General features: G+C 39.8%; 1 protein-coding gene across 1 annotated transcript; it reads left to right on the top strand.

The window, feature by feature from the left end:
* Positions 1–4,280: 4,280 nt before the first annotated feature.
* On the top strand, positions 4,281–23,581 carry TMEM196 (transmembrane protein 196). The gene is made up of 5 exons (XM_065629820.1): positions 4,281–4,445; positions 17,208–17,264; positions 19,056–19,310; positions 21,185–21,258; positions 23,563–23,581. The coding sequence occupies exons 1-5, from the start codon at positions 4,281–4,283 to the stop codon at positions 23,579–23,581; spliced, it is 570 nt and encodes a 189-aa protein (XP_065485892.1).
* The last annotated feature ends 974 nt before the right edge of the window (positions 23,582–24,555 follow it).

Below are 24,555 nucleotides of genomic sequence, written 5' to 3'. Positions count from 1 at the left end.
TTGACCAAGAAAAACAATTGTGACCTAACAACCTTAACAGCCACAGAAGTGCCACAGATCCTAGCTTTGCCGGGGCTGAGATACCCATTCAGCAGAAAGTTTGTCTGAGTATTGAATTTTAAACAGACAAAATCAATGACAGTCCCTTATCTTCTCCTGTAAAAGATTCTGATGGGTTTTGCTTCCTATTTTAGAACATCAGTTCATGCTGCTTTAGAGCATGAACAAACTAAGGAGTAAAATCTACTAAGAGGTGATTTTGCACAAAAAAGAGGGATTGTTCTAAGGGTTGTTTTGTACACATTTCTATGCAGTTGACACAATTGGTTTTAGAATGAAATCAATGGGCATCTCTTTGTAGAAGCTAAGGCACCATATCACTGCAAACACTTAAAAGCCATTTGTTAGAGTGCTGTTGTCCATTGCTTTTGCTCCAGTCAAACTTAATTGAAGGGATCCAGGTGACAAAACAGTGTAAAGAGATGGAATCTGCAAAGTAAAGTGAAAGCAGAAGGCGCCTGTGAAGACGATTTGCAAGCTGCCCTTGAGGCTTCATTTTTCCATTTCCTAAAGAATGTTCTGGTTGAAGTCATTTAGTCTATGTCATTTACTCCAAGGTAGCTCAACTGATATTCCTGGGAACTGGCTAGAAAATAAATCCATAAGGTAAAATAGTAATCCAGCTTCCAAGATCACCCAAACATCTGTTTATTTGCCCAAGACTGCTACCTTATACCTGCATATTAGCAACACCAAAGTTTACGGGGTGAGTACGTCCCCTCTTGGAACTGCACTGACTGATATCTCATCTTTTAAGCAGCCATTGGATGGCTGTGCAGTTTCTACTTTATCCGCAATTTACCTAGGCTGAATTGGATTCAATGGCCTGAACTCTGATTTAAAGCTATAGGACCAGTTCTTATTCACAACAAAGCTCTTTAAAGTACTGTTTTATAGATGCATGGAATTTGGGAATAAATAAATTCAACCACTTTAACAGGATGCATTCAGCTATGAATATGTGCTCAAAATGGAGAGGCTATAACCTTCTTAGTCTCTCTCCTTTTGGCCATTAGAGCCGTATAAAAGGGAGTTAGTATAAATTAATCTTTGTACTCTGATTTCTATTTCTTCATTGCCAGTACTATGTCATTCAATTATCCTTCATCCCACTGTGTGACTAGAATTTTTTTGTAATGAACCATTTTTAAAGTCCCCGATGATAAAAAAAAAAAAAAAGAAAAAAAATCCTTCAAAGAAGTCAAGAAGAATAAGATTGATGACTTTTGTTCATGAATCCAACAGTTTAAATTAAAAAATCCAAAGCCCTCATGACTGTAGTTAATTGTACTTTGGAGATGGAATTTCAGTATTTAACTTTGTGCAGTTATAATGAAAACTTACCAACACATTGAACGATTTTTTTTCCTAGTATTTCATCATAATCTTTTTGTTACAGGAATCAGAAATACAGGATATATTTCAAAACCAGCCAGTTGAGACAGTAAGCAGTTAAATAACTCAAGAAAAGAGTGCCTTAGTGCTGCAAAGATGTAAGTATGTGCTGTAATGTATACATGAACAGTCCCATGTGTAAAGTTAACTGCCTAGATCAGCAGATAATGATGATGCAGCACCATAGTACAAATAAACTAAAGTGATTACCTGGACAATGACTGTATCTTTTCATTTTAAAAAGATAATTATTAGAATATTACATTTCCTTCCTGCCTTTATTTGAAAGGGTGCAAAACAGTGATAACTCACACAGGTCCTCCTAGGCAATCTCGTAAACTCTGACTAAGTTCTTGCTTAGCTCTTCACCTCTCTACAGGCTGCAGATTAGAAAGCAGGCACCCAGAGCACTTCTTCTCCTGCCATTGAACTCCAGTTTCATACTCCTGTTTTGGTAACTGTTGCATGAAGTGATCTCCATCTAGGACATGCTTTTCACAAGGTCTCTTTCCCCCCATTTTTCTGACAGCTTATTATGACTGAAGTGGAAACGTTACATAAAACAAGCTGTTTATGGAAATCTTATTTCTGTCACATGACCTCTCTCCTGATATGACAGGCACTCTATCTGGCTGCAAGTATTAAATATATTAATTACATCTGTCATTATGAGATTCCCCTCTTACCACCACTGGCTTTTATAGTCCTGGTGAAATATACTCTGAGCAGTAAAATCATAGCACCTTAGCTCTCTTTAACGTTTATAACAATCTGACATAATAAGGATACTGTCGTTGCAGAAACACCTTCCTACACCCATGTGGGTACTTGAAAATCTGTGCTTTCTCCATCCTCCTACATAAGTATAGTAGCTTAGGAACTTCAATGCTGTGCCTTGATTTTTAATGATAAGAGATGTCAGGTACCATTTAAAACATAAGAGACGAAAAGGGGACAATTCAGCTTTAAATATAATGCAGCTTTCCTGTTCTGCTTCTCTGAACTGGGAAAAGTGTGTGAAAACATGAAACAGCTGAATTTTTGAACTAGAAAGCATTAAGGTCCTATCTTAGGACCCCTTTCCCTCACTCTCAAATACCTAAAGAACATAAACAGCTTAATGTAACAGACTTTGATGCCAGTCTAAACTCCACTCACAGCAATTAAATATTCAAGATTTCTACAAATGAGAACTAAACTCTGGCCTGTAATGGTGGATCTAGTCTTCTCAAGTGCACATGTAGAGCTTGTTCTCTTGCACTTTAGCATTCTGTCTCCCCCCATGCCAGTGGTTCAATGGTTGTCTTCTCAAAACACAAGAGACAGGTTTTGGAGCCCCCAAAATAATTTCAATCAGGATTTTGATAATCTTATGCTCTTGCCTCCAAATTGTATCATCAAATTATGGATAAGTCTAGACTACCCTTCTGGATTCTGATACTTGAGTGCAGGATTTCTATACAGGTTAATAATTCCATATTTTTGCATACAAGGAAAAATTCCATATATGTTATGTTTAGAATAAAAAATTAGAATAAATATATAGGAAATCAGCTAAATCCTGCAGGACAGTGATTTTTTTTTAAAACAATATAGACTTTGGGGATACAATTGTTGAAGGAGCACTTTTGCCCCATTCTTAAGGTAACTGCTCATAGGTTGGTGGCCCATATTTAGCAGACCTAAGGTGCTAGATTGTTTGCATGTTACGATGTTGTGCAGCACATCTGAATTGTAAAACTGCAGTCAGGGTGGCAAAGCATTCCCTGTATCCGAGCAGCAGAAATAAAGATTGGTACCAAGCAATCCAGTACAGCTCAAGTAGCAGCTCTGGGTCTCTTGTTATATTCTGCTTTGTTGCTCATTTGTTTTAGGACTGACACAGTTCTGGCCATTGTCAGAGTGACAAGCATGGCTACAGCAGTTGCCTATTATGGCAACAGTGTTTTGGAAGAGACCAGAGGGTGTTGCAGCAGTGAGACACGACTCCAGCCCTTTTACTAATACAAGAGGAAGACGGACTTCCTCCTGAATTTTGACAGCAGCACCTGGTAGGAGGGAAGCCTGTACACACCCCGTCAAGGGGGCTCAACTTTTACGCAAGCGTTGCGCGGCACCAGCCTGCAGCTGGCATTTGCCCCGGCTCTCTGCGTCCTGCTGCCAGCCCGATGAGGCGCGGGACGGAGGAGGTGTGCGAGCAGGGGTGCCTAGGGGAGGACCGCAGGAAGGTGCCGTGCTTTGTGGCCCTGGGGCGGGGCTGCCGTAGCGCCTCGCTTGTGCATTGGGTCTAGATTCATACATAAATATAGCCGGGGTGGGCTCGCCACACTCTTCTCGCCCCCACCTCCAACCCAGGAAGAGACAGAAGGGGGAGAGAGAAATAAGGAAAAAAAAAAAAATCCCAGTGAGGTCATTTCAATGAGAGCGCAGGAGGCGATCAGACAAGGTCGACTTTTCCGGAGGAGGCGCAGCCCCTGAGGAGCGTGGTGCTGCATACGGACCGCCGTGCTGCCCAGCCGGCCGGCCCCGGCGCCCCGTCCTCGCCGCCGGCCCGGCACCTTGGAGAGCTCCGCGGCGGCGGGGCTGCGCTCGCTGCCGGCGCGGCGCTGCGCGGCGCTGCGCGGGGCCCGGCGGAGCCGGAGCCGGAGCCGGGGCCGCCCCGCCGCCCCTCGGCAGCTCCCGCCGGCCACGGATGCACCGCTCCGCCCCGGCTGCCGGCGAAGGAAGAAAAGTTTGGGGTCGACTTAAGGAGGCGGGAGCGCCGCAGGAGAAGGAGGATGCGCGGTTTCCCCGGCTGATCGGGAAGGAAGGATGACCGAGGGAGGATGTGCACCAGCAGCCAGATCATCGGGAGCCTCCTGGTGCTCTCCGTGCTGGAGATAGGGTTAGGGGTGTCCAGCGTGGCCGTGGGGGCGGTCAGTTTCAGCCTGGTCCTCACAGAGCATAAACCTCAGCTGGGAGACTCTTCTCCGGTATGGAGCGGGGTGTGTGTACGTTAGCCATTTCACTCTCTCTTTAACTCTTTATGGTGATGATCAGACCGTGCGAAGGCATCCCCCTTCCCTCCCTTCTCTACCCTTCCGCGTGTGCATGCTGCGCCGAGAGCCTCGCCGGGTCCATTTCCGATGTGCATGGGGTACAGTCTGCATACTTGTGGGGAGAGGGGGGGAGACACGGGGTGGGGGGAGAGATGTATGTGTGTGTTGGGTGGGAGGAGACCCCTTCTTTCTCGGTCTTTTTCATTTTTTTAAATTTTGCTGTGAACAACTGAACTTTCTGTGAACCCATTCTCACATCTGGGAAAGCCCAATGCCTTGAGTGGAGCATGGGCCATAGCTTACAATCTTTAAATTGACTGTGACTTCTACTTTTAAAAAAATAATAACCCTGTCCTTTATGGCGAGACTGTCAAAAGGTGTTTTAAAATCATGTCAAGGGTATGTCAGCTGAGTTCTGAGCTTTTGGAGGAGAAGGAGAAAGAGGAAATGGGATGGAAAAGGAAAGATATGTTCTCATGATCTGGGCATCCCGAGCTTCTTGTAAAATGAACAGAAAAATCAAACTCCAATAATGGGTTAATAGAAGCAGCATGCTCATGTCACAGAGCATTTCTCACTTCCTAAAAACGTTTATTATTTTTTTCAGTTTGAGATGTACTTGTTTCTAGGAAGAATTCACATCAAAATGTTTATTTATATTTATAAAACAAAGAGTAGGAAATATTGAATATTGAGCCTAAACATGAATGGGCATTTTTTAACTCCAAAGCTGGTTTTGGCCAGCTTGGATTGTACAGCAGTATTTCTAAAATGATTGTTTGCTTTGCATGAGATAGGATGATAAATACAAAACACTCTTGGTTATTCATCAGTGTAATCTCTTGTAATTTATAGATTCATTCTGATAAAGTGCTTCATGTGATATTCTTACTGTTGGTAATCATTAATTATTGACAACAGTCATAAGTATTTTTGGCAGTATATAAACACACACATAATTCTGCACTGCAGAACAGGTAGGTGAGAAATGAGATTGAAGACCCGATAAGACAGTGGCCAACAGGCAATGATATTATCAAAATCACTTCAAAGAGGGAGTTTTTTGGTCATTGCTGATGAAGAAAAAAGATTACTCAAAAATATGTGTCTTTCTGAAGATTTAATGACAGAGGGCAATACCCTGGGTTTAACTGAAGTCAAAGAGTTTTGACCAGTCAGTGAGATCAGTATTTTATGCAGTGCTTTTATTTCATGACAATGCTATCACAGTTGATACCATTTCATGACAATGCACATTTTCTGCTCAACTGCCTCATTCATTTTTATGGTTACTGTTACCCCAGAGTTTGTACTAGCCATAGATTAAGATCCTGTTACAATAGATGTTGGCTCCAAGGACCTTATAATCAAAGCAAGAGACAGATGTAGGATGAAAGGATGTAACAGAGTATAAAGAAACAACAAACCAAAATTGATTTATATAACAGGTGGTTGCTTTAACACACCAGCAGTCTGGCTGATTTCAAGCTGCTTTTAGGCAGAGTTTTAGAGAGGAATAAGACAGAAGACAATGAAGTGATTTTGCAGATGTTTATAGGAAATTCTCCACATATGTGAGTGCAGAGGCATGGAAAGGAACCCAAAGAGACTTGTTTGAAAATGTAACAAGTGGATGAAGGATGACCACAATGAAAGCTAGCAGAGGCAGAGATCAGCTGCTGGGAACTGAGCAAACAACTGCAGGGTGAGTAGGCAGAGAGGCCACAAAGAAACTGTGACCTGGAAGCAAGCACCTTATGCTTCTTGTGGTAAAGAGAAATCACAGCCATATGCAGAGTGGCATTACATGGTTATAAAGGCTTACGTACTTTGCTTTGAACTAAAGATCTTTGGTCTGAATTGTCACCATTATGACACCCTCTTTGTACCACTCCAGCAGTTCAAATTGTCTGTTAGGTTATGTTCTTCTGACTAGAGGACTAGAAGGAGAGACAGAACAAGAAAGGAGCCAGAGATCTGCTATTCTCCAGGTATGCTTAGGGCCACGGGTATCTAGGTCCAAATTAGAAAAACTGGAGAAAGGTTTGTTTGCACAATCCTCAGAATTGTCCTGCTGCAGAAATGGCATAAACCACCTTTAAGCTCACTGGAGATCATGTTGCCTGTATTAAAGAATACGTCTTGCACAAACTATGTTACTTTTTTTCCAATTCACACTCTTCAGTAAAGGTTTTCCTTTGAGAAATGAACATTAAGGAAAAGAAAGGGACATTAAAGGGAAAAGGAATACTTTGACATGTTAGGATGCAAAACACTGGAGTTAAGTTGAACAGTGTCATGTCCTGTTGTAAATTACCTGGAAATATACTGAAAACTTTTGACCCTGTTCTATCCTTTTATGTGGGTGGAATTCAGCAGAGGCCGAGGTTCATAAGGAAGTAGATGATGATAGCATCACCATGGAAACCTTAACCTGAATTCCTAAAATTTGGGCATCTTAAAATCATGCACATTCTAACTCCTATACTTGCCTCCCTATTACGTATTTTTGCATTCAACACATATTATCTTTCTTCTTATAAGAGTTGTTCTCATTGTTCACTGTCTCCATTCAGTGGATAATTTACTAACGTAACTAACTTTAAGAATGTGAATCCCACCCATAAGATTAGAGAAACAAGTGAAGTTAAGCATGGGCTGAAGTGCTCTGATCATTGCATATCTTGCATTAAGTATAAGCAAGCCAGGGAAAGTGGAGTAGACAAGAATGAAGAAATGGAAAGCCTAGACAATGTCTACATTAAAAAAATGCATGGAAATGCATATTTCTGAAATCCACCATTCCAATTCAGTTATACTACGTACTGTAGAAATGATACGACTGATAAGCATGCTGAACCACTAACACTAACATAGCAGGAATGTCAGCATCCAGAGCAAAGGCTTTTGCACAAACAAACAAAATCAAAGATAATAATTCAAAAGGTATTCACAGATATAGATTTAGAACATAATGGTTGCATCACTCATCACTACCACTACGAGTAGTGACTATACACACACGCATATGTATATGGCTCTAATTCTCATTTATCCTGCAGTGGTGAATAAATTCCTGCTATAAATGAGATTGTCTCACAGAGAGAGAGAGAATGAGAGACAAAAGCCACATCTTTAGTCAAATATGCCATCTATCTTCATATGCAAGAAAAATACCTGATGATCCACTTATGGCTATGCCCCTCAAGAGTAGTAGTGTCTTCCCTTATAAAGACAAATATCTAAATGTATTTGAGAGAGATGCATTCTCTGGATGTTGGTCGGTCTGTCTGTCTGTAGGGGCAGAGTTATTGTTTCCATGATTTGTGATTTTAGCACAGTGAAAGTCTGCCTGCCCATTAAAAATCTGCATTTATAGTTTTGCTATAGTAAGTTGCTCCAAGTTGGCAACTGAAATATTTTATTTCAATGACTTTGTTTTATTCAAGATTTGGAGGAAAAGAAAAGGATCCAGTCAGTTTGAAGCTCTCCCAGAGCAAGAACATCATTTTAGACTGTTAAATCAATGTTGGTGGCCTAAAATTTTAAAACATTACATTTTGCATCTAGTTCTTACTGCTGCCAAATTTCATTTGGAAAAAAAGGCAAACTTTTTTCTTTTTTTTTTTCAAAAGAACACTAAAAATTTGCATTATTGTTTAGCATGCAGACAAAATGCAGATGTGATCTGACTTTGTTTTAACATGTGCATTGCATTTTCATCAAACTGATCATATTTCTTCCTGGCTCCTACTCCTGATGAAATAAATCATAGCACTGTCAGTGAGCTCAGTGGAAGCTGGAGAGAGTTCTGTACCTGTAGATGAGGGAAGATGTACCAAGCTTCTTGCCTTGCCTGGAACCAGGACAATTCACTCCAGCTGAGAAGTTTTTCAGTAGGTTTTCTTTATCATTCAGACACTCCAGAAGCATAAACCAATCTGGAAGACTGTCTGTCCAAGGAGACTTGTAGTTCCTGGGTTGCATTTAAGAAGATGTCTTTAATATAAACTAAGTTAAGCATATGCTTAGATGTTTTGCCGAGATAAGACTTCAGCTCAACTGCAGGGAATGATCTTTATTACTTTCTGAGATGAAAGTAGTCGTACTCTAAACTAAATATTTGATACAAAACAACAAAAGCATTATTTACTATTTGATAGGCCCTAAACAACTAAATAAACATTATTATTTTGTGCTGAGAATTTGAGTATTTTTCCAGGTGACCAGAGGTTTTTAGAATGACTGATGGCGGGTAGACTTTCAAGTTCAGAGACCCACTTTTAAATTTCGTTGAGAGTTTCTAAAAACCATTTTCAATTTTTAAAGCATCTCTGCAGGCTTAGAACCAGATGAATGGAAACACTAATCACAGTGACTGGGATAGAATTTAAACTGTTTTAATATGGCTTGTAACAGTGGGAATTGTAGCACCACCTGAGTTGATATGACCAAACAGCACACTACCAGGTCAACCTATTAGCTCAGATTAGATGTGTTTTAACACTATCTCACTCCAAATATTAATAGCAGAGTCCCCTCTCAGCATGATGGATTTTGTGGGACATGGGGCTGGGTTGTGGCAATGCTGTTGCTTCTGGTGCTGGGTCTGGATGACCTGTAGCCAGCTGGACATTCCTGTCCCCACAACCCCCTGCATGGGACATTAGAAATTTCCATCCCCCTTTTGCAAAGATTATTGTGTTTCTCTATGGAGGTAACAGGGAAACCAACTATCTAAGCTTGCTCTTTTTGCCTGTTGTCATTTTTCTCTAGTTTGATGCCTTTGTTTTCATGAGTGGATTCTGTGCTCTTTATGCCTGCACTAAGAAAACTGAATCCTTGTTCTGAAATACTGCTTTGAAGAGGTACATACTCTGCCTAGTTCATCCATTAAGGATTTCAGCTTTTTCTCATTTGGATGGAGTCAAAGCAATAAGATCATTAAATAGAATGGTCCTTTCTATACATTACTCATTTCGAATTCCTGGGTCTTCTCATGGCAGTCACATGTTTATACAGTGTTAGAGTAAAACGGAGATTTTCTGGTTTTCCGCCTGACAAGAGTAGATAGAAGCGAAGCTGATGATTCTGTCTTGATAGTTTATCCTTCTAAGTGGGGGATTATTTGAATAGGTATGATATGCTTACATTTTCACTGTGTTATATTCGAATATTCCTTTCTCTATTTCATCAGATACATACAGATGACCCAGAATGCTGGAGGGCTTTCCACAAAGTCTATGTACTTTGGGCCGCTTCTTTGTCATGAACAAGAAGTAGGGATGAAGCAGTGCTCATATTCAACAGGTTTTCTCCTCTATTTTCTTCAGCCTCTCTCCAGAAGATTTTCCTTAGACAGTTTGCATTTCCTCATGGGAATTACAGTCACCATCACTTCTGCCTCCTTGAAAGAAAGGTTTCTTAGCTTCAATGTATAAAATAAAAATAATTCCTTTATTTCTGCATGATGGAAAACAACAAATCTTTGACTCTATGCAGAGGTAACTAAAACTGAATCTTTTTTTTCACACTAACAGTAAGAAAGGCCCCTTTTTTCAGGAAAAAGTGAAAAAGCCCAGGTCTTTTGTTCCAGAAAATATGAACTAGGGATGGATCCAAACCACAGAACTTGAATCTAATTTGAGATTTCTGCGTCCTTACTGAAATCTCTGAGTGTTTAGATCTGAGGTTTTGTTTCAAGCCCACATTTAATATAAAGTAAATTAAAGCAGGCTCAAAATAAACATTGATGGTTCTTTTCTGGGAGGTCTTTGGTTCTTTATTCCAAAGTTCAACTGACCAACTGACCAAAAGAGATGATTTCTACCAATTCTCAGCAGTCCTGGCTAATAGCAGAGATCCCAGTTGGCTGGAGGTTAGCAAATGTGATGCCTATCTACAAGAAGGGCCAGAAGGAGGATCCCAGGAACTACAGGCCTGTCCGTTTGACCTCAGTGCCAGGGAAGGTTATCGAGCAGATCATCTTGAGTGCCATCACACGGCATGTACAGGACAACCAGCTGATCAGGCCCAGTCAGCATGGGTTTTTGAAAGGCAGGTCCTGCTTGACCAACCTGATCTCCTTCTATGACAATGTGACCCACTTAGTGGATGAGGGAAAGGCTGTAGATGTTGTCTACCTAGACTTTAGTAAAGCCTTTGACACCGTTTCCCACAGCATTTTCCTGGAGAAACTGGCTGCTCATGGCTTAGATGGTTCTACACTTCACTGGCCAAAATCTGGCTGGTTGGCCAGGCCCAAAGGGTTGTGGAGAATGGAGTTAAATCCAGTTGGTGGCTGGTCACAAGTGGTGTTTCCCAGGGCTTGGCACTGGGGCCAGTTCCATTTAATATCTTTATCAATGGATGAGGGGATTGGGTGCACTCTCAGTAAGTTTGCAGATGATACCATGTTGAGTGGGAGTGTTGATCTCCTTGAGGGTAGGAAGGCCCTACAGATGGATATGGATAGGCTAGATTGGTGGGCCAAGATTCAGCAAGACCAAGTGCCGGGTCCTGCACTTGGGTCACAACAAACCCATGCAGTGCTACAGGCTTGGGGAAGAGTGGCTGGAAAGCTGCTGGGTGGAGAAGGACCTGAGGGTATTGGTCAACAGGCAACAGAATATGAGCCAACAGTGTGCCCAGGTGGCCAAGAAGACCAACAGCATCCTGGCATGTATCAGAAACAGGGTGTTTCAAAAAGGTGGACCTAATTTGAAATCACTATATCTTTGAAATTGGATCCGTCTTTTGAAATACCCTGTAGTGTGGCCAGCAGGACTAAGGAAGTGATCATTCCCCTGTACTTGGCCCTGCTGAGGCCACACCTCAAATACTGTGTTCAGTTTTGGGCCCCTCACTACAAGAAAGACATTGAAGTGCTGAAGTGAGTTCAAAGAAGAGCAGCAAAGCTGGTGAAGGGTCTGGAGCACAAGTCTTATGAGGAGCAGCTCAGAGAGCTGGGGTTTGTTTAGCCTCCAGAAAAGGAGGCTGAGGGGAGACCTTATTGCTCTCTACAACTACCTGAAAGGAGGCTGTAGCAAGGTGAGTGTAGGTAATAAGCAACAGAACAAGAGAAAATGACCTCAAGTTGCATAAGGGGAAGTTTAGATTGGATATTAGGAAAAATTTCTTCACCAAAAATGCTGGCAAGCATTGGAACAGGCTGTCCAGGGAAGTGGTGAGTCACTACACTGGAAGTGTTTAAAAGACATGTAGATGTGATGCTTAGGGACATGGTTTAGTGGTGGACTTGGCAGTGCTGGGTTAACAGTTGGACTCAATGATCTTAAAGGTCCTTTCTAACCTAAACAATTCTATGATTCCATGATTTTCAAATATGCATACTGAATATAAACAGCCACATCTGCAGTGTTAATGGCAAAAACTCAACAGACAATTAGACACTCCCACATCACCTTGCAATCACATTAGTGCTATTAGAGGGACTCTGACTCTGCTGGGTCCCCAAGAAATCTCCACTGAAAGGGAAACTGAGCTACCCAGAGCCCACTGAGCCTTTAAGTATGTTTAGAGCTTTGCAGTGTCTTTGGATTTTTTACCCATCACTCAAGGGTTGTTCTGCCCGTATCTATTATTGTATAACCCTGCCTCCTCTGCTAATCTTGATACAAAATATCATGTATCATAAGAGGTATGAATATGTCTGCAACCAAATGTAACTCCAGAAATAATGTGAACTGGTTGCAAATAGTGGTCTATGTAGGTTTTTAAGTGAGATTTTGACTTTTCTGATGAAAAGTAATTAAAATTAAAGTCCAGCAGTGAAACATCTGCTTCCAGTCCCAGCTGAAGGTCCCTCTCTGGCTCTCAGGGCATTTTGGATGGCGAATTATAAATTTAGCTTATCCTTCATGAAATGTTATAACTTCATTCTTGGCATGAGTTGTGAACACTTCAACAATAGATCATTCTTTATAAGGAGCTTATCTTCAGTGTTATATTTCTTTTCCATTCCTGATTTACTTATTTTCAGTGTAAGTTGTTTGCCTTAACTTACTTCAGGTTTGACACGGTTAGAAAATGTAACTACATTTCAAGTGTCTAAGAAGTTAGTAAAAATTGACCGAAGATAATCAATTATCATGTAGAAAGGAGCAAGTCCTCACCATGACAGTATTAGTTAGGCATGGGTAAACTGTAGTCCAGAGTAGCTCAATAGTTACAAGTCAAGGTTAAATGGTATGACATTGGCATAAAGATTAAGTCCTTCAGGATAGCCAAGAACAGAGAGAGAGTGGCAAGACAGCAGAGCCTATGGTGGCTGTATTCCAGTTGGCAGTATTACAAAATAGAAGAGTTCAAAATTAAATGATGAACAGGAACAAACATAAGAAATTCCTTTTGAGTCTGATTTGTACTCACATTCTTCTTGGTACAAAGAGCTAGTGTAGTTTCTCCCATCTCCTTGTCACTATTGCTGATCACAACACTGAGACACCAAATATTTTACAGGGAATTACTATAGAATCAACAAAAAAAATCCCAAGTCCCTAGCTATTCTATCAAAAAGCAATTATCAGAGTCAGCCCCATAATGTCCCACTGATCTCCTAACCTTTCTAGAGGTCTCCACATTGCCTGGCTAAGGCAACTCTGCATGAGTAGTGTTCCTGAGCCTAGGATGTTGCTAATATTCTCTTTGTAAAGCAGGATTTCACTGTTTCCAGTGAATCAGAATCCTCTGCAGCCTAAGAAAGCAGTAAACTTGGCTCATCATTTTCAAAGCTTTGCATGAGGTTTAATTGTCTGACACTGTGGCTCAAATTTATCCATTGGTTTTAATAGCAAAATACCTGCTGTCATAAATAAATAACCATACTGCTTTTTCGGCAAGCCTTTTCTCTGTGAATGTAACACTCTGTCATCTAAAAAAAACCCAAATAGTATTAGCCTTTGCTACTGCCCAAGTGATTTTCTTCCAAGTTTTTTAACATGTTCAGGCACAATAGTGCATTCAGTTTCACAGCTTGCCTGTCTCATAGTCATATGGATCATAAAACTTTGGCATGACCTTCTCAAGGTCACACAGAAGAAAGTGGAAGAACCAGGAATACGCAACTGCATGGAATGCAATGGAATGCAATGGAATGCAATGGAATGCAATGGAATAGAATAGAATAGAATAGAATAGAATAGAATAGAATAGAATAGAATAGAATAGAATAGAATAGAATAGAATAATAACAGAATTTTTCAGTTTGTTGTCTCTTGAGTTCTTTAGCTATGGAACACATGATTCCTTGTGTATATGTATAAACATTGTAGATGCACAGAGAGAGAAAATACATACAGACCATACATACAGACCCTGAGACAATACAGTAGTATCATAGAATCATAAAATACCTCAAGTTGGAGGAGACTCATAAGGATCATTGAGTCAAACTCCCTGCTCTTTGCAAGACTACCTGAAACTAAACCATATGACTAAGACCATTGTCCAGATGTTCCTTGAACTCTGACAGGCTTGATGCCATGACCACTTCCCTGGGGAATCTGTTCCTAATGTCCAGTCTGAACCTCCCCTGATACAGCTTCATTCAATTTCCTTGTGTCCTATAACTGTTTACCAGAGAGGAGGTCAGCAGCTCCCTCTCTGCTGTCCCCTTGAGGAAGTTGTAGACTGTGATGAGGTCATCCCTCAGCCCTCTCCAGGCTGAACAAACCAAGTGACCTCAGCCACTCCTCGTAAGTCTTTCACCACCTTGGTTACCCTTCTACAGACACATCCTAATAGTTTGATATCCTTCTTATACTGAGACGCCCAAAACTGCACAGAGTACTCGAGGTCAGGACACACCAGTGCAGTGTAGAGCAGGACAATCACCTCTCTTGACCGGCTGTGCTGTGCTTGATGCACCCAGGACACAGTTGACTCTTTTGGCTGCCACGGCACACTGCTGACTTCTATTCAACTTGCCATCAACCCAGACCCTCATATCTCTTTCCACAGGGCTGCTCCCAGCCTCTTGTCATCCAGTTTGCATGTATAACCAGAATTACCCTGTCCCAGGTGCAGAATCCAGCACTTGCTCTTGTTTAATTTCATAAGGTTGTTGTTTTCTCAGCTCTCTAGTCTATCCAGATCTCTTTGTAAGGCCTCTCTACCATCAAGGGAGTCCACAGCTCCTTTTAATTTAGGATCATCAGCAAATTTACTTAATGTACATTCAACTCCTGCATCCAAATCATTAGTTCAGGTAGTCCTTCAGATAATTTAAAAGTTATGGAATACAGTAGTCACATCTTGGTTTTGAGAATAATCAGTATCTTAGGGCTTGCAGATTAGCTCATTCACTATTCTTTGGATTTCAACAGGGAAATACCTTAGGTAACATTTATGTATATGGTACTACATAAAAGTGGTTTGGAAGGTGTGCATCCTATCCTTCAAAAACAGTGAAAAATAGCAGAACCGCTGCAACTGGTGGGTTCTAATGCTGAGTGAATCTGTAATTTGCTTGTTGCTCCTTTGGCCATATGCAATGTCCATTACATTCCTTTCTGGCTAGCAAAGACTGTACAATGGAAACAGAAAGTATTCTCCAATTGAAATCAATGGTAAAAAATAAATTGACTCTAACAGAAGCAGAATTAGAGCATTCTTGAAAAGATGGGTGACCTATTCTTTCATCTTTGAAAGTAAATTACCAAAACCCATGCTTTTTAAACTAGTTAACATATACTTATTACAAGTTGAAACTAACTTTGATGATATCTTCCAGATTGTTTCTGTAAGCTTTCCGGAACTCATAAATGTTTCCTTACACAAAATTTTCCTTTTAATTCTATTCAATGACTACAGAGAGAAATGATATTATTAATCTGCTTTATCAAGTCTGACTGAACAGAAGTTAATTACAGTGATGTCTTGAATAAAAATATTTTTCGAAATTTCTGCATTGATGTTGAGAAATACAAAACACTACATGTGAAAATCTAAAGCATACCTTCAGCTGAAGGCAATCTGCAATGATAGGATTGAGAGTGCAACTCCAAAACATCATGGAGAGGTGGAGTGAAAACTCACAAGGCAGGTGTAATAGTTCTGAGCTGAAATGTCCTCTGCCTGAGATAAAGGATCAGAGGGAGCCCTACTCATTGGTTTTTTTGATTGTTACTCCAATTGGTGAGCTCTAGTAGCAACTACCAGTTGTATGGTACATCCTGAGCCATTCAGCAATCAGATTGTATAAAGTCCACATCCCAAGCTCAGTATAGAGGTAAATTATATAGCAAAAAAATTAACCTTATTAAATGTGGGGATCTGATTCAATAGGCCTAACTCAGAGTAAAAATACATCTCAAGGCTTATTATTAGCTATATGTATGAACTGCTTTAGTTGGAGGGAGATAAAATACTTCCTCAACTGAAATACTGAAGTTCCAGAATTTTGGAGGGTAAATCTCCATTTGAAGGGTAAATGTCCATATTACATGGACCCTGAATGCTATACAGAAACCGCTTAATTTTTTTCACTTCTATGTAACAGTCAGGTCAGCTCTGTGACTTAATCCTAAATCAAGGTCAAGCAGAGCCTTTGATAGAAATACCATTTCAGTGCAAAAAGGATGTGGAAAAATCCAGTTTTTAAACTATCAAATTACTTCCCAATAGGGGTGTAGGGTTAGCTTTACTGAAAATAAATAGCATAGATTTCTTAATAAAGGAGTTTACGAGGTATCAAAGAAATCTTTTGACAATATTACAAACACCTTATTGCTTTCATACAACTCCTGTAGTTCCTACTATGATTGCTCCCTCAGAGGCTGTTTGCTGTTCCTCTTGTTAAACCTTTTTGGAGGAGGAAAAAGATATCAGAGAATGTCATCGGTCTTTGACACAGGTCACTAAAAATCACTAACATCTATTCGTATCAGCTGGTAGGGGGTGTTTCAGTTTTTGTTAATTAGTTTTTGCCTAATGCTTGATGTGACAATTAGCAGACCAGTTTGTGAGAGAGAACTACATGAAAAAAATACAGATTCCTTCATGCTATCTCTTGCAAAGTGGGCTATCTAGAATCTGAAGCAGATTTCCCTGCATGTTCAGTGCAGCCACACTAACAGAATGTACTCGCATTTACACCTGCACCCACAGGAATGACTGAATTGAATTCTTGCCCAGAGTTCCACTGGCCTGAGGACAATCCATGTGTGATCCCTCAGTGGTTCACACTGTAGAATCAAGGCATTAAGTACCTCAGCTGTGCTTCGAAGTAGAGGATTTGGATCACTGTCTACTACCTTGCTAAATTTTTCTGAGAAAAAAAGAGTAAAAAGGCATCTTTTGCATGCAACATTTTTTTTTCATTTGTTTGTTTGGTTTGGTTTTGGTTTTTTTTTTGTGGTTTTGTTTTGCTTTGTTTTGTTCTGTTTTGTTTTGTTTGGGTTTTGTTGTTGTTGTTGTGTTTTGTTCTGTTTTTACCCAAGACACTTTAAAGTAGGATCTATTTTTTTAATGAGTAATCACCCTCAGTCTGACTTCTCATTCTAGTTTCTTCTTCTCAGATAAGTGTATTTATGGTTGAGTTATAACTTCCTGAAACATAAGGTTTGTGATAAAAATGTTGACAATTGTAACCATTGCCTAACCTACTGTTGTGGTAACCACTACAGCAACACAGCAGAATTTAAACTTAAGATCTTAAATGCTGAAATAATTGGTATTTTTTTTTCTTTCCAGTTCCTGCTTTGTGGCATATGTGGAATATTGTGCGCCAAAAAAAAATCTGGACTTGTTGTAAGTTTTTCCACTGCATATATAACACATTTGAAAGGCATACTTATCTAACCTGAACTCCTTACTAGGGGCTTTCTGTGTCCAAGTGTTTCTGATAAAAGTCAGTAAAAATTGTAAGTCAGCAGTCTGAAAAAACAATCAGAACTCTGGGTTAATCAAGCAAAACAAGGCAGGTTTGAATTCACCTATTTGCATTATGCCTATTTAAGCCACAGAATCCCATTTACCCCTGTCTGGATAAACATGGATGGAAAACCTGTTGACACGAATGTATGCCAAGTCAATAAAAAGTTCCCTAGTAACTTCACTGGATTGTACCTCTCTCCTTCAAAAACCCATTTTCTGTGAAGTGTGGCATGATTGCGCTACCACTCAATGAGGCTGCAGACCAAGTTTGGTTCTAGATTTCATAGCTGTTCACTGTTTTAATAAGTTATTTTTCCAATCAGAATCATGAATGAGCCAGTCTTAAAGTGATGGTGGATATTTTCTCATCTAAGAATCAGAAATATAGTAATTTTTCTGACTGCAGCAAAATGGTGTTATTACTACACAAGTCGCAGCAAAACTTAATGTTAAAGACGTGATCTTATTGTAGGTGTCAATGTCTGGCTTCATTTTCTGTCAGCTTGATTATTCTGCCATATACAGATGGAAGTCATGTAAAACCAGCGCAAGTGTGAAGGGAAGATCTCTCTCAGAGTATTTTTGAATATCAATGATTTATCCTAAACCTTGTTTCAATGACAGTCTCATTTCTTAAAGCATGTGGACCATAACCAGTTTCTAAAAGCTGTCTGTTCTGGTGGTCTCATGGAATAGTCACTTCCCAGCGTAGTGCAGCATACAGCCTGAATGTGACATTCCTGATGAAATTCTCATCCCAGTTTTGTGGTCTGTAAGGCTCCACAAATTGTTCCTACCAGAGAAGATAAGTAAATATACAAAGCCATATTGAATAACATAAAAGGCCACCTAGATCAACATCCGACAGGCCAGCAGTACCAAGGGAAGTGAATAAGACAATAATTTAGCAGTGTCCTCATAATAAGGTCTTTTGCCCTAGAGTCATTTGTGGCTCAAGGACATCCTGAATCAGGCTGGTACCTTTGTGTCTAAAGTGATAGGAGGTCTTTAAACACGTATCATTATTTGCAGCCTGTTTCACATCTTCTGAAGTTCCCAGAAACATTTTAACCAAGCTAAAAACAAACACCTAATCACCACACTGACCTGTAGAGCGGCATCACAAATTTCTTTGTCGCTTGTCTTCCTTCTTTGTCCGGCACGTTCACCTCGAACACTTTTGAAGTCCCCACAAAAGTTGTAGAAAGCCTCCAAACTGCTGTCTGACTGAACAAATTAGAATTGAACCAGAGGCAGAGTCAGAGGGCACACAAAGCAAGAACGAATATCTGAGGTGTTCACTCCTGAGGAGAGGCGAGAAACTGTGCAATAGAAAATTATGACACATTCTGTCATGTTACTATTTTGAATGAAATGCTGGAAATCAGAAGATTTGTGTCCTAAGACACCTTCCATTAACTAACTTTCAACCTGGCCAAGTCATTCTATGCAACTTTATTTTACATGCAACATTAATCTTAACTCATGTACACCGGAAGGTATAGTATTCCCTTGGAGCTCTGTGGGAGCTGAGGGAGCCAAAAATGAGCGTCTGTGCAGTGTTTTGCAGTCCATGATGCTATCAAAGCATTTGTTTTGTATATGAATGAATCTGTCTCCGAAAAATGTTTACTGTGACATAACCTCTCTTGTCTTTCCTGACAGATGATACTTTTTTCTGCCTGTTGCATCTGTGGACTCATCGGAGGAATCTTAAATTTTCAATTTCTTCGTGCTCTGACAAAGAAGTCGACTGCTCTCTATTCTTTGCATCTTGCCTCCATGTCTCTTGCATGCATTGGAATTGGTGGTTGCACCCTTTCTTCATGGCTCACTTGTCGGCTAGCCAGCTATGAACAAAGGCGAATGTTCTCAGAAAGAGAACATTCATTGCATCACTCCCATGAAATGGCAGAAAAAGTGAGTTGTGTGTCCTCCCTTATTTGTTCTGCTTCTCCTAAAATGCTACTGTATGTGTTAATGTTTACAATTGGCAAAAGATGTATCCAGTTTTTAGTTTTATATGAGAAACAGCTTCTGGGAAATGAAATGCTGTCATTCTGTGTAAGCTTTATTATGTTGCATTATATGGAGCTATTTTTAGGTCCTGTATATTTGCAGTACATCCATTTCAATAAAGTACATCCATTTTCAACATAATTCCATTGTATAGCTATTCAAGGGCTTAGCTGCTAAAGATAGCACTTCATAAATAACTGGAAGCCTTATTAATATGGATTATCATGTATTGTACTGTGAAAAAGCACAGAATGCTTTCTGTAACCACATCATTGCATGTTTCCAGGATTTAATCAATTTCTTCCTCTTCCAAGTACTCAGCTTATAAAGTAGGTTATTTGAACACAAAAGCCACAGTTCACAAACCTAGATGACTAAGTACCGAAGGGTATATTTAGATACCTAAATGAAACTGGTCAGATTTGCAGCACTGAACATTTACTGCCTTTCTGTGTGAAAAGGAAGCTTACCAAAGTGTCTAGGTCTATGTTTAGGTGCTTTTAAATTTAAGCTCCCAAAGTTGAGCACAGAGGATCAAAAGAATTAATTGAAAAGAATTTTGAAATCAGCTCCTTGGATTTACAGATCTGATTAACATTTGAGGAGCAAAATATTCACTAACATGCTGTGCTTTACATTTGGACTTTGTATCCAAATCCTTTCATTTGACAAATGGGTAGAGAAGGGAACAAAGGCCAAGTGGACTGCCCATCTAAACCTCCATGTGCAAGTTTGAGTTACAGTTAGTTCAACAGTCTGTATCGTATCTACTGAGACCTCTGAACAGCAGACCGAGGATTAATTCACTCAGACTGTAGAATATTTTCAGATTCCCTGACAAAACATTATACAGCAGTTAATTGTCCATTAAGTAAAAATTACTTGTCGCTATTCTTTGGTTTCATAAATGAAAGGAGACTCCAAGTAGAAATATAGAATGAATTCACCTTAGAAGATGTTTGAAACACGTTTTAAAGTTAAAAATTACAGGTTATAATAGGAGCAGGAAAGCAAGGTGATAAAATCAAAAGAAGAGATACATTTCTCCCTCTCATTTTAAAATGAAGTAGAATTCTGATGAGTCATGTAGGCAAATGCGACCATCGTCTTGCAGATGGTAGGGTAGATCTTGCCTTTCAAAAAGGCTGTTGCCTCAACAAGGACAAAGATGAAGCCCAGTTGAGAGAAAAAGAGAGGGAAAGAAAAAAAATAAATGTCCTGGGAAGAAATACCTTTCAAAATACAAACACCTGCCAGCCCTATCAATTTGGGCTGAAGATGACCACATATAGCAGTAGTTCACTCCCTCCTTTCCTGGCCTGTTGAACTACTGAGCTTTTAGACACTTAGCAGTGGGGACTGCCAGGTGCCCTCTTATCTCGGGTGAAGGGCCATGATGCATGTGCACAGCAACCCTCTTGCACATGCTCAGTGAATGTGGGATGCACCCCACCGATGGGGGATTCCCTGCATGTGTGTTCTAGAATCAAGTATGCATGCGTAGATGGTCTGATCTGGAACTTCTTAGACCGATAGCCTGTGGACTGCCTGCTGCTGGCAGGTTTAAGTACATTAGCTCAAGGCATGCCCCTAAAAAATAATGAAGGCTACTTAAAAACTTACCTTAAATTAGGCCCGATTTAGAAAATAGCTTTGAAGTGTTTGATATATAAGACTATCTTGTATATTTATACTGATATACAGTAATATAGACATGTACTGCATGCGCATTTGTTTGTGCTATATTTATTGTATAATTGTTATATTTATATTAGAGATTGAGGGGTATTGAAATAACCGACCTGCCCAGCTGCCCGGTGGTTCCCCCGACACCAGAGTTACCTCCAAGGTACGCTGAACACTAGGGAGCTACCATGTTGTTATGTCACTTCAGGAAGGGCCGCCTCTAAGAGGAAGTCATAGTTTCAGCTAATCAAAGTTGGCTGATGCTGTGGTGTCACTCTGAGTTGGGAATGGTGCTTCCAGGTAGTGACATAATTCTATGTGGTGAATGCTGCAATATGGAAGTAAGTCGAGTATTTAAACTATTCACCCTAGTTATAGACATCCGAATACTCCTATTTGGATGTTGCCACGATTGACTCACTCTGCTTCTAATCTGTGTGCTCTTTCATTTCTTGAATTCAGCAATATTTTTTAATTTATTAATACTTCTATTTTTGAACATGGAAATATCGGGGGAAAAAATGGTTTTCAATATTTTCTGAAATTATGATGATATTCTAATAGCTGAGGTCTGCAGAGGATTCAAGTGACAAAGCTGACAAAGGGAAATTTACACGTCATGAGCAGCCTTCTGACAGGTCATTGCTATCAACATGTGGCCAACTGATAGTTAATATTAAATGGCTTCGGGATTCTTGGTCCCTTTCCCAGCTAACTGATGCCTTCAGCATAGATCCAACAAAGGGTTTAGGTACCTAAAACTAGGCAAAGCGTAGTGCCTTGTTTCAGAGCAGGCAGCCCCCAAACTGGGATCCCCCAAACTGGGATCCAGATAGTGACACTGCAGGCTCACATGTTCCTCTTCAGTATATGAGGAGAATACGCACCATACAAAAACATCCAACACCATCACCTGCAAAACAGAGAGCTGGGTGGTAGAAAATGCTCAAAATTCAGTAAGTTTACACACTTTATTTTCTCTGAAGCTTATGCTTGATTCAGGAGTATAGATTTACTTTGTATAGAGGAATAGGGCACTCTTTCTTGGAAAAAAAAAGTGTGCAGGGAATAATTAAGTCTTGTGATCTATTTTAAGAAGTAGCTGGTAACATCTGAGAGGAGGCACCAGTGCTTCCACTTAATGTCAGACTACGATTCTAGTGTCTCCCTCCCTAACTGTTTGTAAATCAAATACTGTGGATTAAAAGAAGAAAGAGTCAGACTAGGAATAAAGACGAGGTCCCAGAAATTTCTTCTCTTTACCAACAGTCTCAGCTACCACGCTACAGAGTCAGACTATTTCTTTCTGTCTCCCTCTCTCTCTGCTTAGCCCAATGACTCTTGCTTTACTTCCTTCATAGAAACTTCCACAAGAAGGGGGACAAACAAACCCCTTTTCTACCACATTTTTTCCAAATGCACCTAAGAGGTAGAAGAGGTTAATTTAATCTTTCTATGCAGAGAAGGGCTTCTGGTTCTCATGCAAATATTTCAGAACTAGCCCAACAGTGGCACCTCTACCTCATCTGCCTGAATTTAATAATAATAGCCCAAACTGCATTTTTATGTATACCCATAGCTGGGTGTTGTCTAGAATCTGTCATTGGACATAAGTATCAGATCACTTAATTTCTGCATCTGGATTCAATTTAGTATGAAATAGGCCTAGGACTTTTCAGAATAAGGCAGTTCTGAACATAAATTCTATGTGGCTTTGAAGCCTTGAAGGTCAGAGAACTGTTTAATTAACGTAGCCATCTCCACACTTAGCTGCTAAATAGGTATTGTTTGGATTGCAATTTGAGAATTGGAAAATCTAACTCGAAACAAATCTTAATTTAGGTGCTTTAAGATTCTGACTCATGATCAGGTCAGCTTACTCCAGGATGACTCATCTGCCACTTGGGTAGCAATTGCTGAACTGCTAAAAACTGTAGTCTGGCTTATTAAGGGAAAACCAAAATCAGTCCCATACCAAGGCAAGTAGTCTTAGGTGCTGTTTGGATCTAGACCTATTTCCCAAATGTCTATCCCAACTAGCATCGAATGGCATCTGTTTGTAGCATGTCACCATAGAAAAAGGTCTGAATAGAAACAAAGACTTGATTACCATCTTGTTCCTTTGTAGATTACCACACAAGCTTGAGTTGATGCACTTTCAAAGGACAGTGTCACAAAATTTGGATGGATGCCATCAGTGCTGTATATGCAGTCTGAGAGTAGTATCCAACTCAATCAGTATCAATGAGTTTATCAGCTTTCAAATGTACTTAATTCATGTAGGAAGAAATGTGATTTTTTTTTTTTTTTACAGTGAGATTTATCATGCCAAATAAAAAATGTATAGTTTTTCTGACTGTTCGAAATTCAGAGTTTGTTATTTTTGTATTACAACCTCAGCTAACTGAATTCCAAACATCATAAAATAATTGTAATTTTAATCAGTTTTTTTCTATTCTTGTCCTAGGAAATTACAGACAACCTAAGCAATGGTGGCCCACATCTGATTTATAATGGAAGTGTATATTAAGAGATTTTTAAAAGTTCCATGGAAAGAAGCAGTTATAGAATTTTCTTCAGGAAAAAATAGACTCCAAGAAACTGAGAAAATTGAACTATCTAAGCTTTTATGGCTCAAAGATCACAACTGCAGAACAGCACAGTTGCATTTCCCTTTTAGAGACATGTTCAAAATTTGTCTCCTAAACATTTTGCAGATATACAATATCTATTCATGTCCTGGCTACTCTCTTTTGGATTTTTTGTCTGAATAGCTTTTCAGAATTGTGATAGTATTTGGAACAGTCTTCTCAAGACTCTTCTTCTCATGAAGACTCAAAACCAAGAAAAAAATAATTAAACTGGACCACATCTAGCCTGGTCACAGGATTCCTAAAGAGAAGAGGGCGCAGGAAAGGTGGCTCGGGGAACCTTTTTCTCCTCCCCACTTAGTAACATCTGGTGTAGTATGATGGCTTCAGATCATATGGCATGGTACCAGCAACGCATCTGCACAGTCCTGCTCCTCACAATGCGAATGCATCCAACCTCAGTTTTCCCAGTAGATCGTATCAAAAAAAGAGCGCAAATTATTCTCCAAAAGGCTTTCATTTCACATTCAGAGCGTAAATGAACAGTGTGCTGAAAACAACACCAATGTCTTTGTTTTGAAAGACAGAATGCTCTAAGAATGCCATAAATCAAAACCTCAACAATGCCTTGTTGTAAAAAAATTGTAAATATTTCCAGTTTGTGAATGAAGTATATTTCGTAATTTGTTCATAAAAGATGACAAATAAAATGAAATCTAAACCAGAGATTTTAGAGAGATCTTTTGGGGTTTTTTCTTGTTAAAAAGATCTTACAAAGCTGAACTGTCATGCTTGCAGTTTTGCACAACACATTGAAAGGTTCTAGAGTGGTGAAGCAACATCAGAAAGGAGAAAAATGAAGGCTGAAC

This window comes from Caloenas nicobarica, chromosome 2 (genome assembly GCF_036013445.1).
Source record: "Caloenas nicobarica isolate bCalNic1 chromosome 2, bCalNic1.hap1, whole genome shotgun sequence".
Classification (NCBI taxonomy): domain Eukaryota; kingdom Metazoa; phylum Chordata; class Aves; order Columbiformes; family Columbidae; genus Caloenas; species Caloenas nicobarica.
This window is presented reverse-complemented; position numbering and strand designations above follow the sequence as displayed.

What these genes read in the sequence shown, in the direction of transcription:
- TMEM196 (XM_065629820.1), top strand. Translation starts at nt 4,281, where the DNA reads ATGTGCACCAGCAGCCAGATCATCGGGAGCCTCCTGGTGCTCTCCGTG. An exon ending in CGGTATGGAGCGGGGTGTGT is followed by an intron (nt 4,446 to 17,207) that starts GTACGTTAGCCA and finishes TTTTCTTTCCAG; the next exon opens with TTCCTGCTTTGTGGCATATG. An exon ending in AAAAAAAATCTGGACTTGTT is followed by an intron (nt 17,265 to 19,055) that starts GTAAGTTTTTCC and finishes CTTTCCTGACAG; the next exon opens with ATGATACTTTTTTCTGCCTG.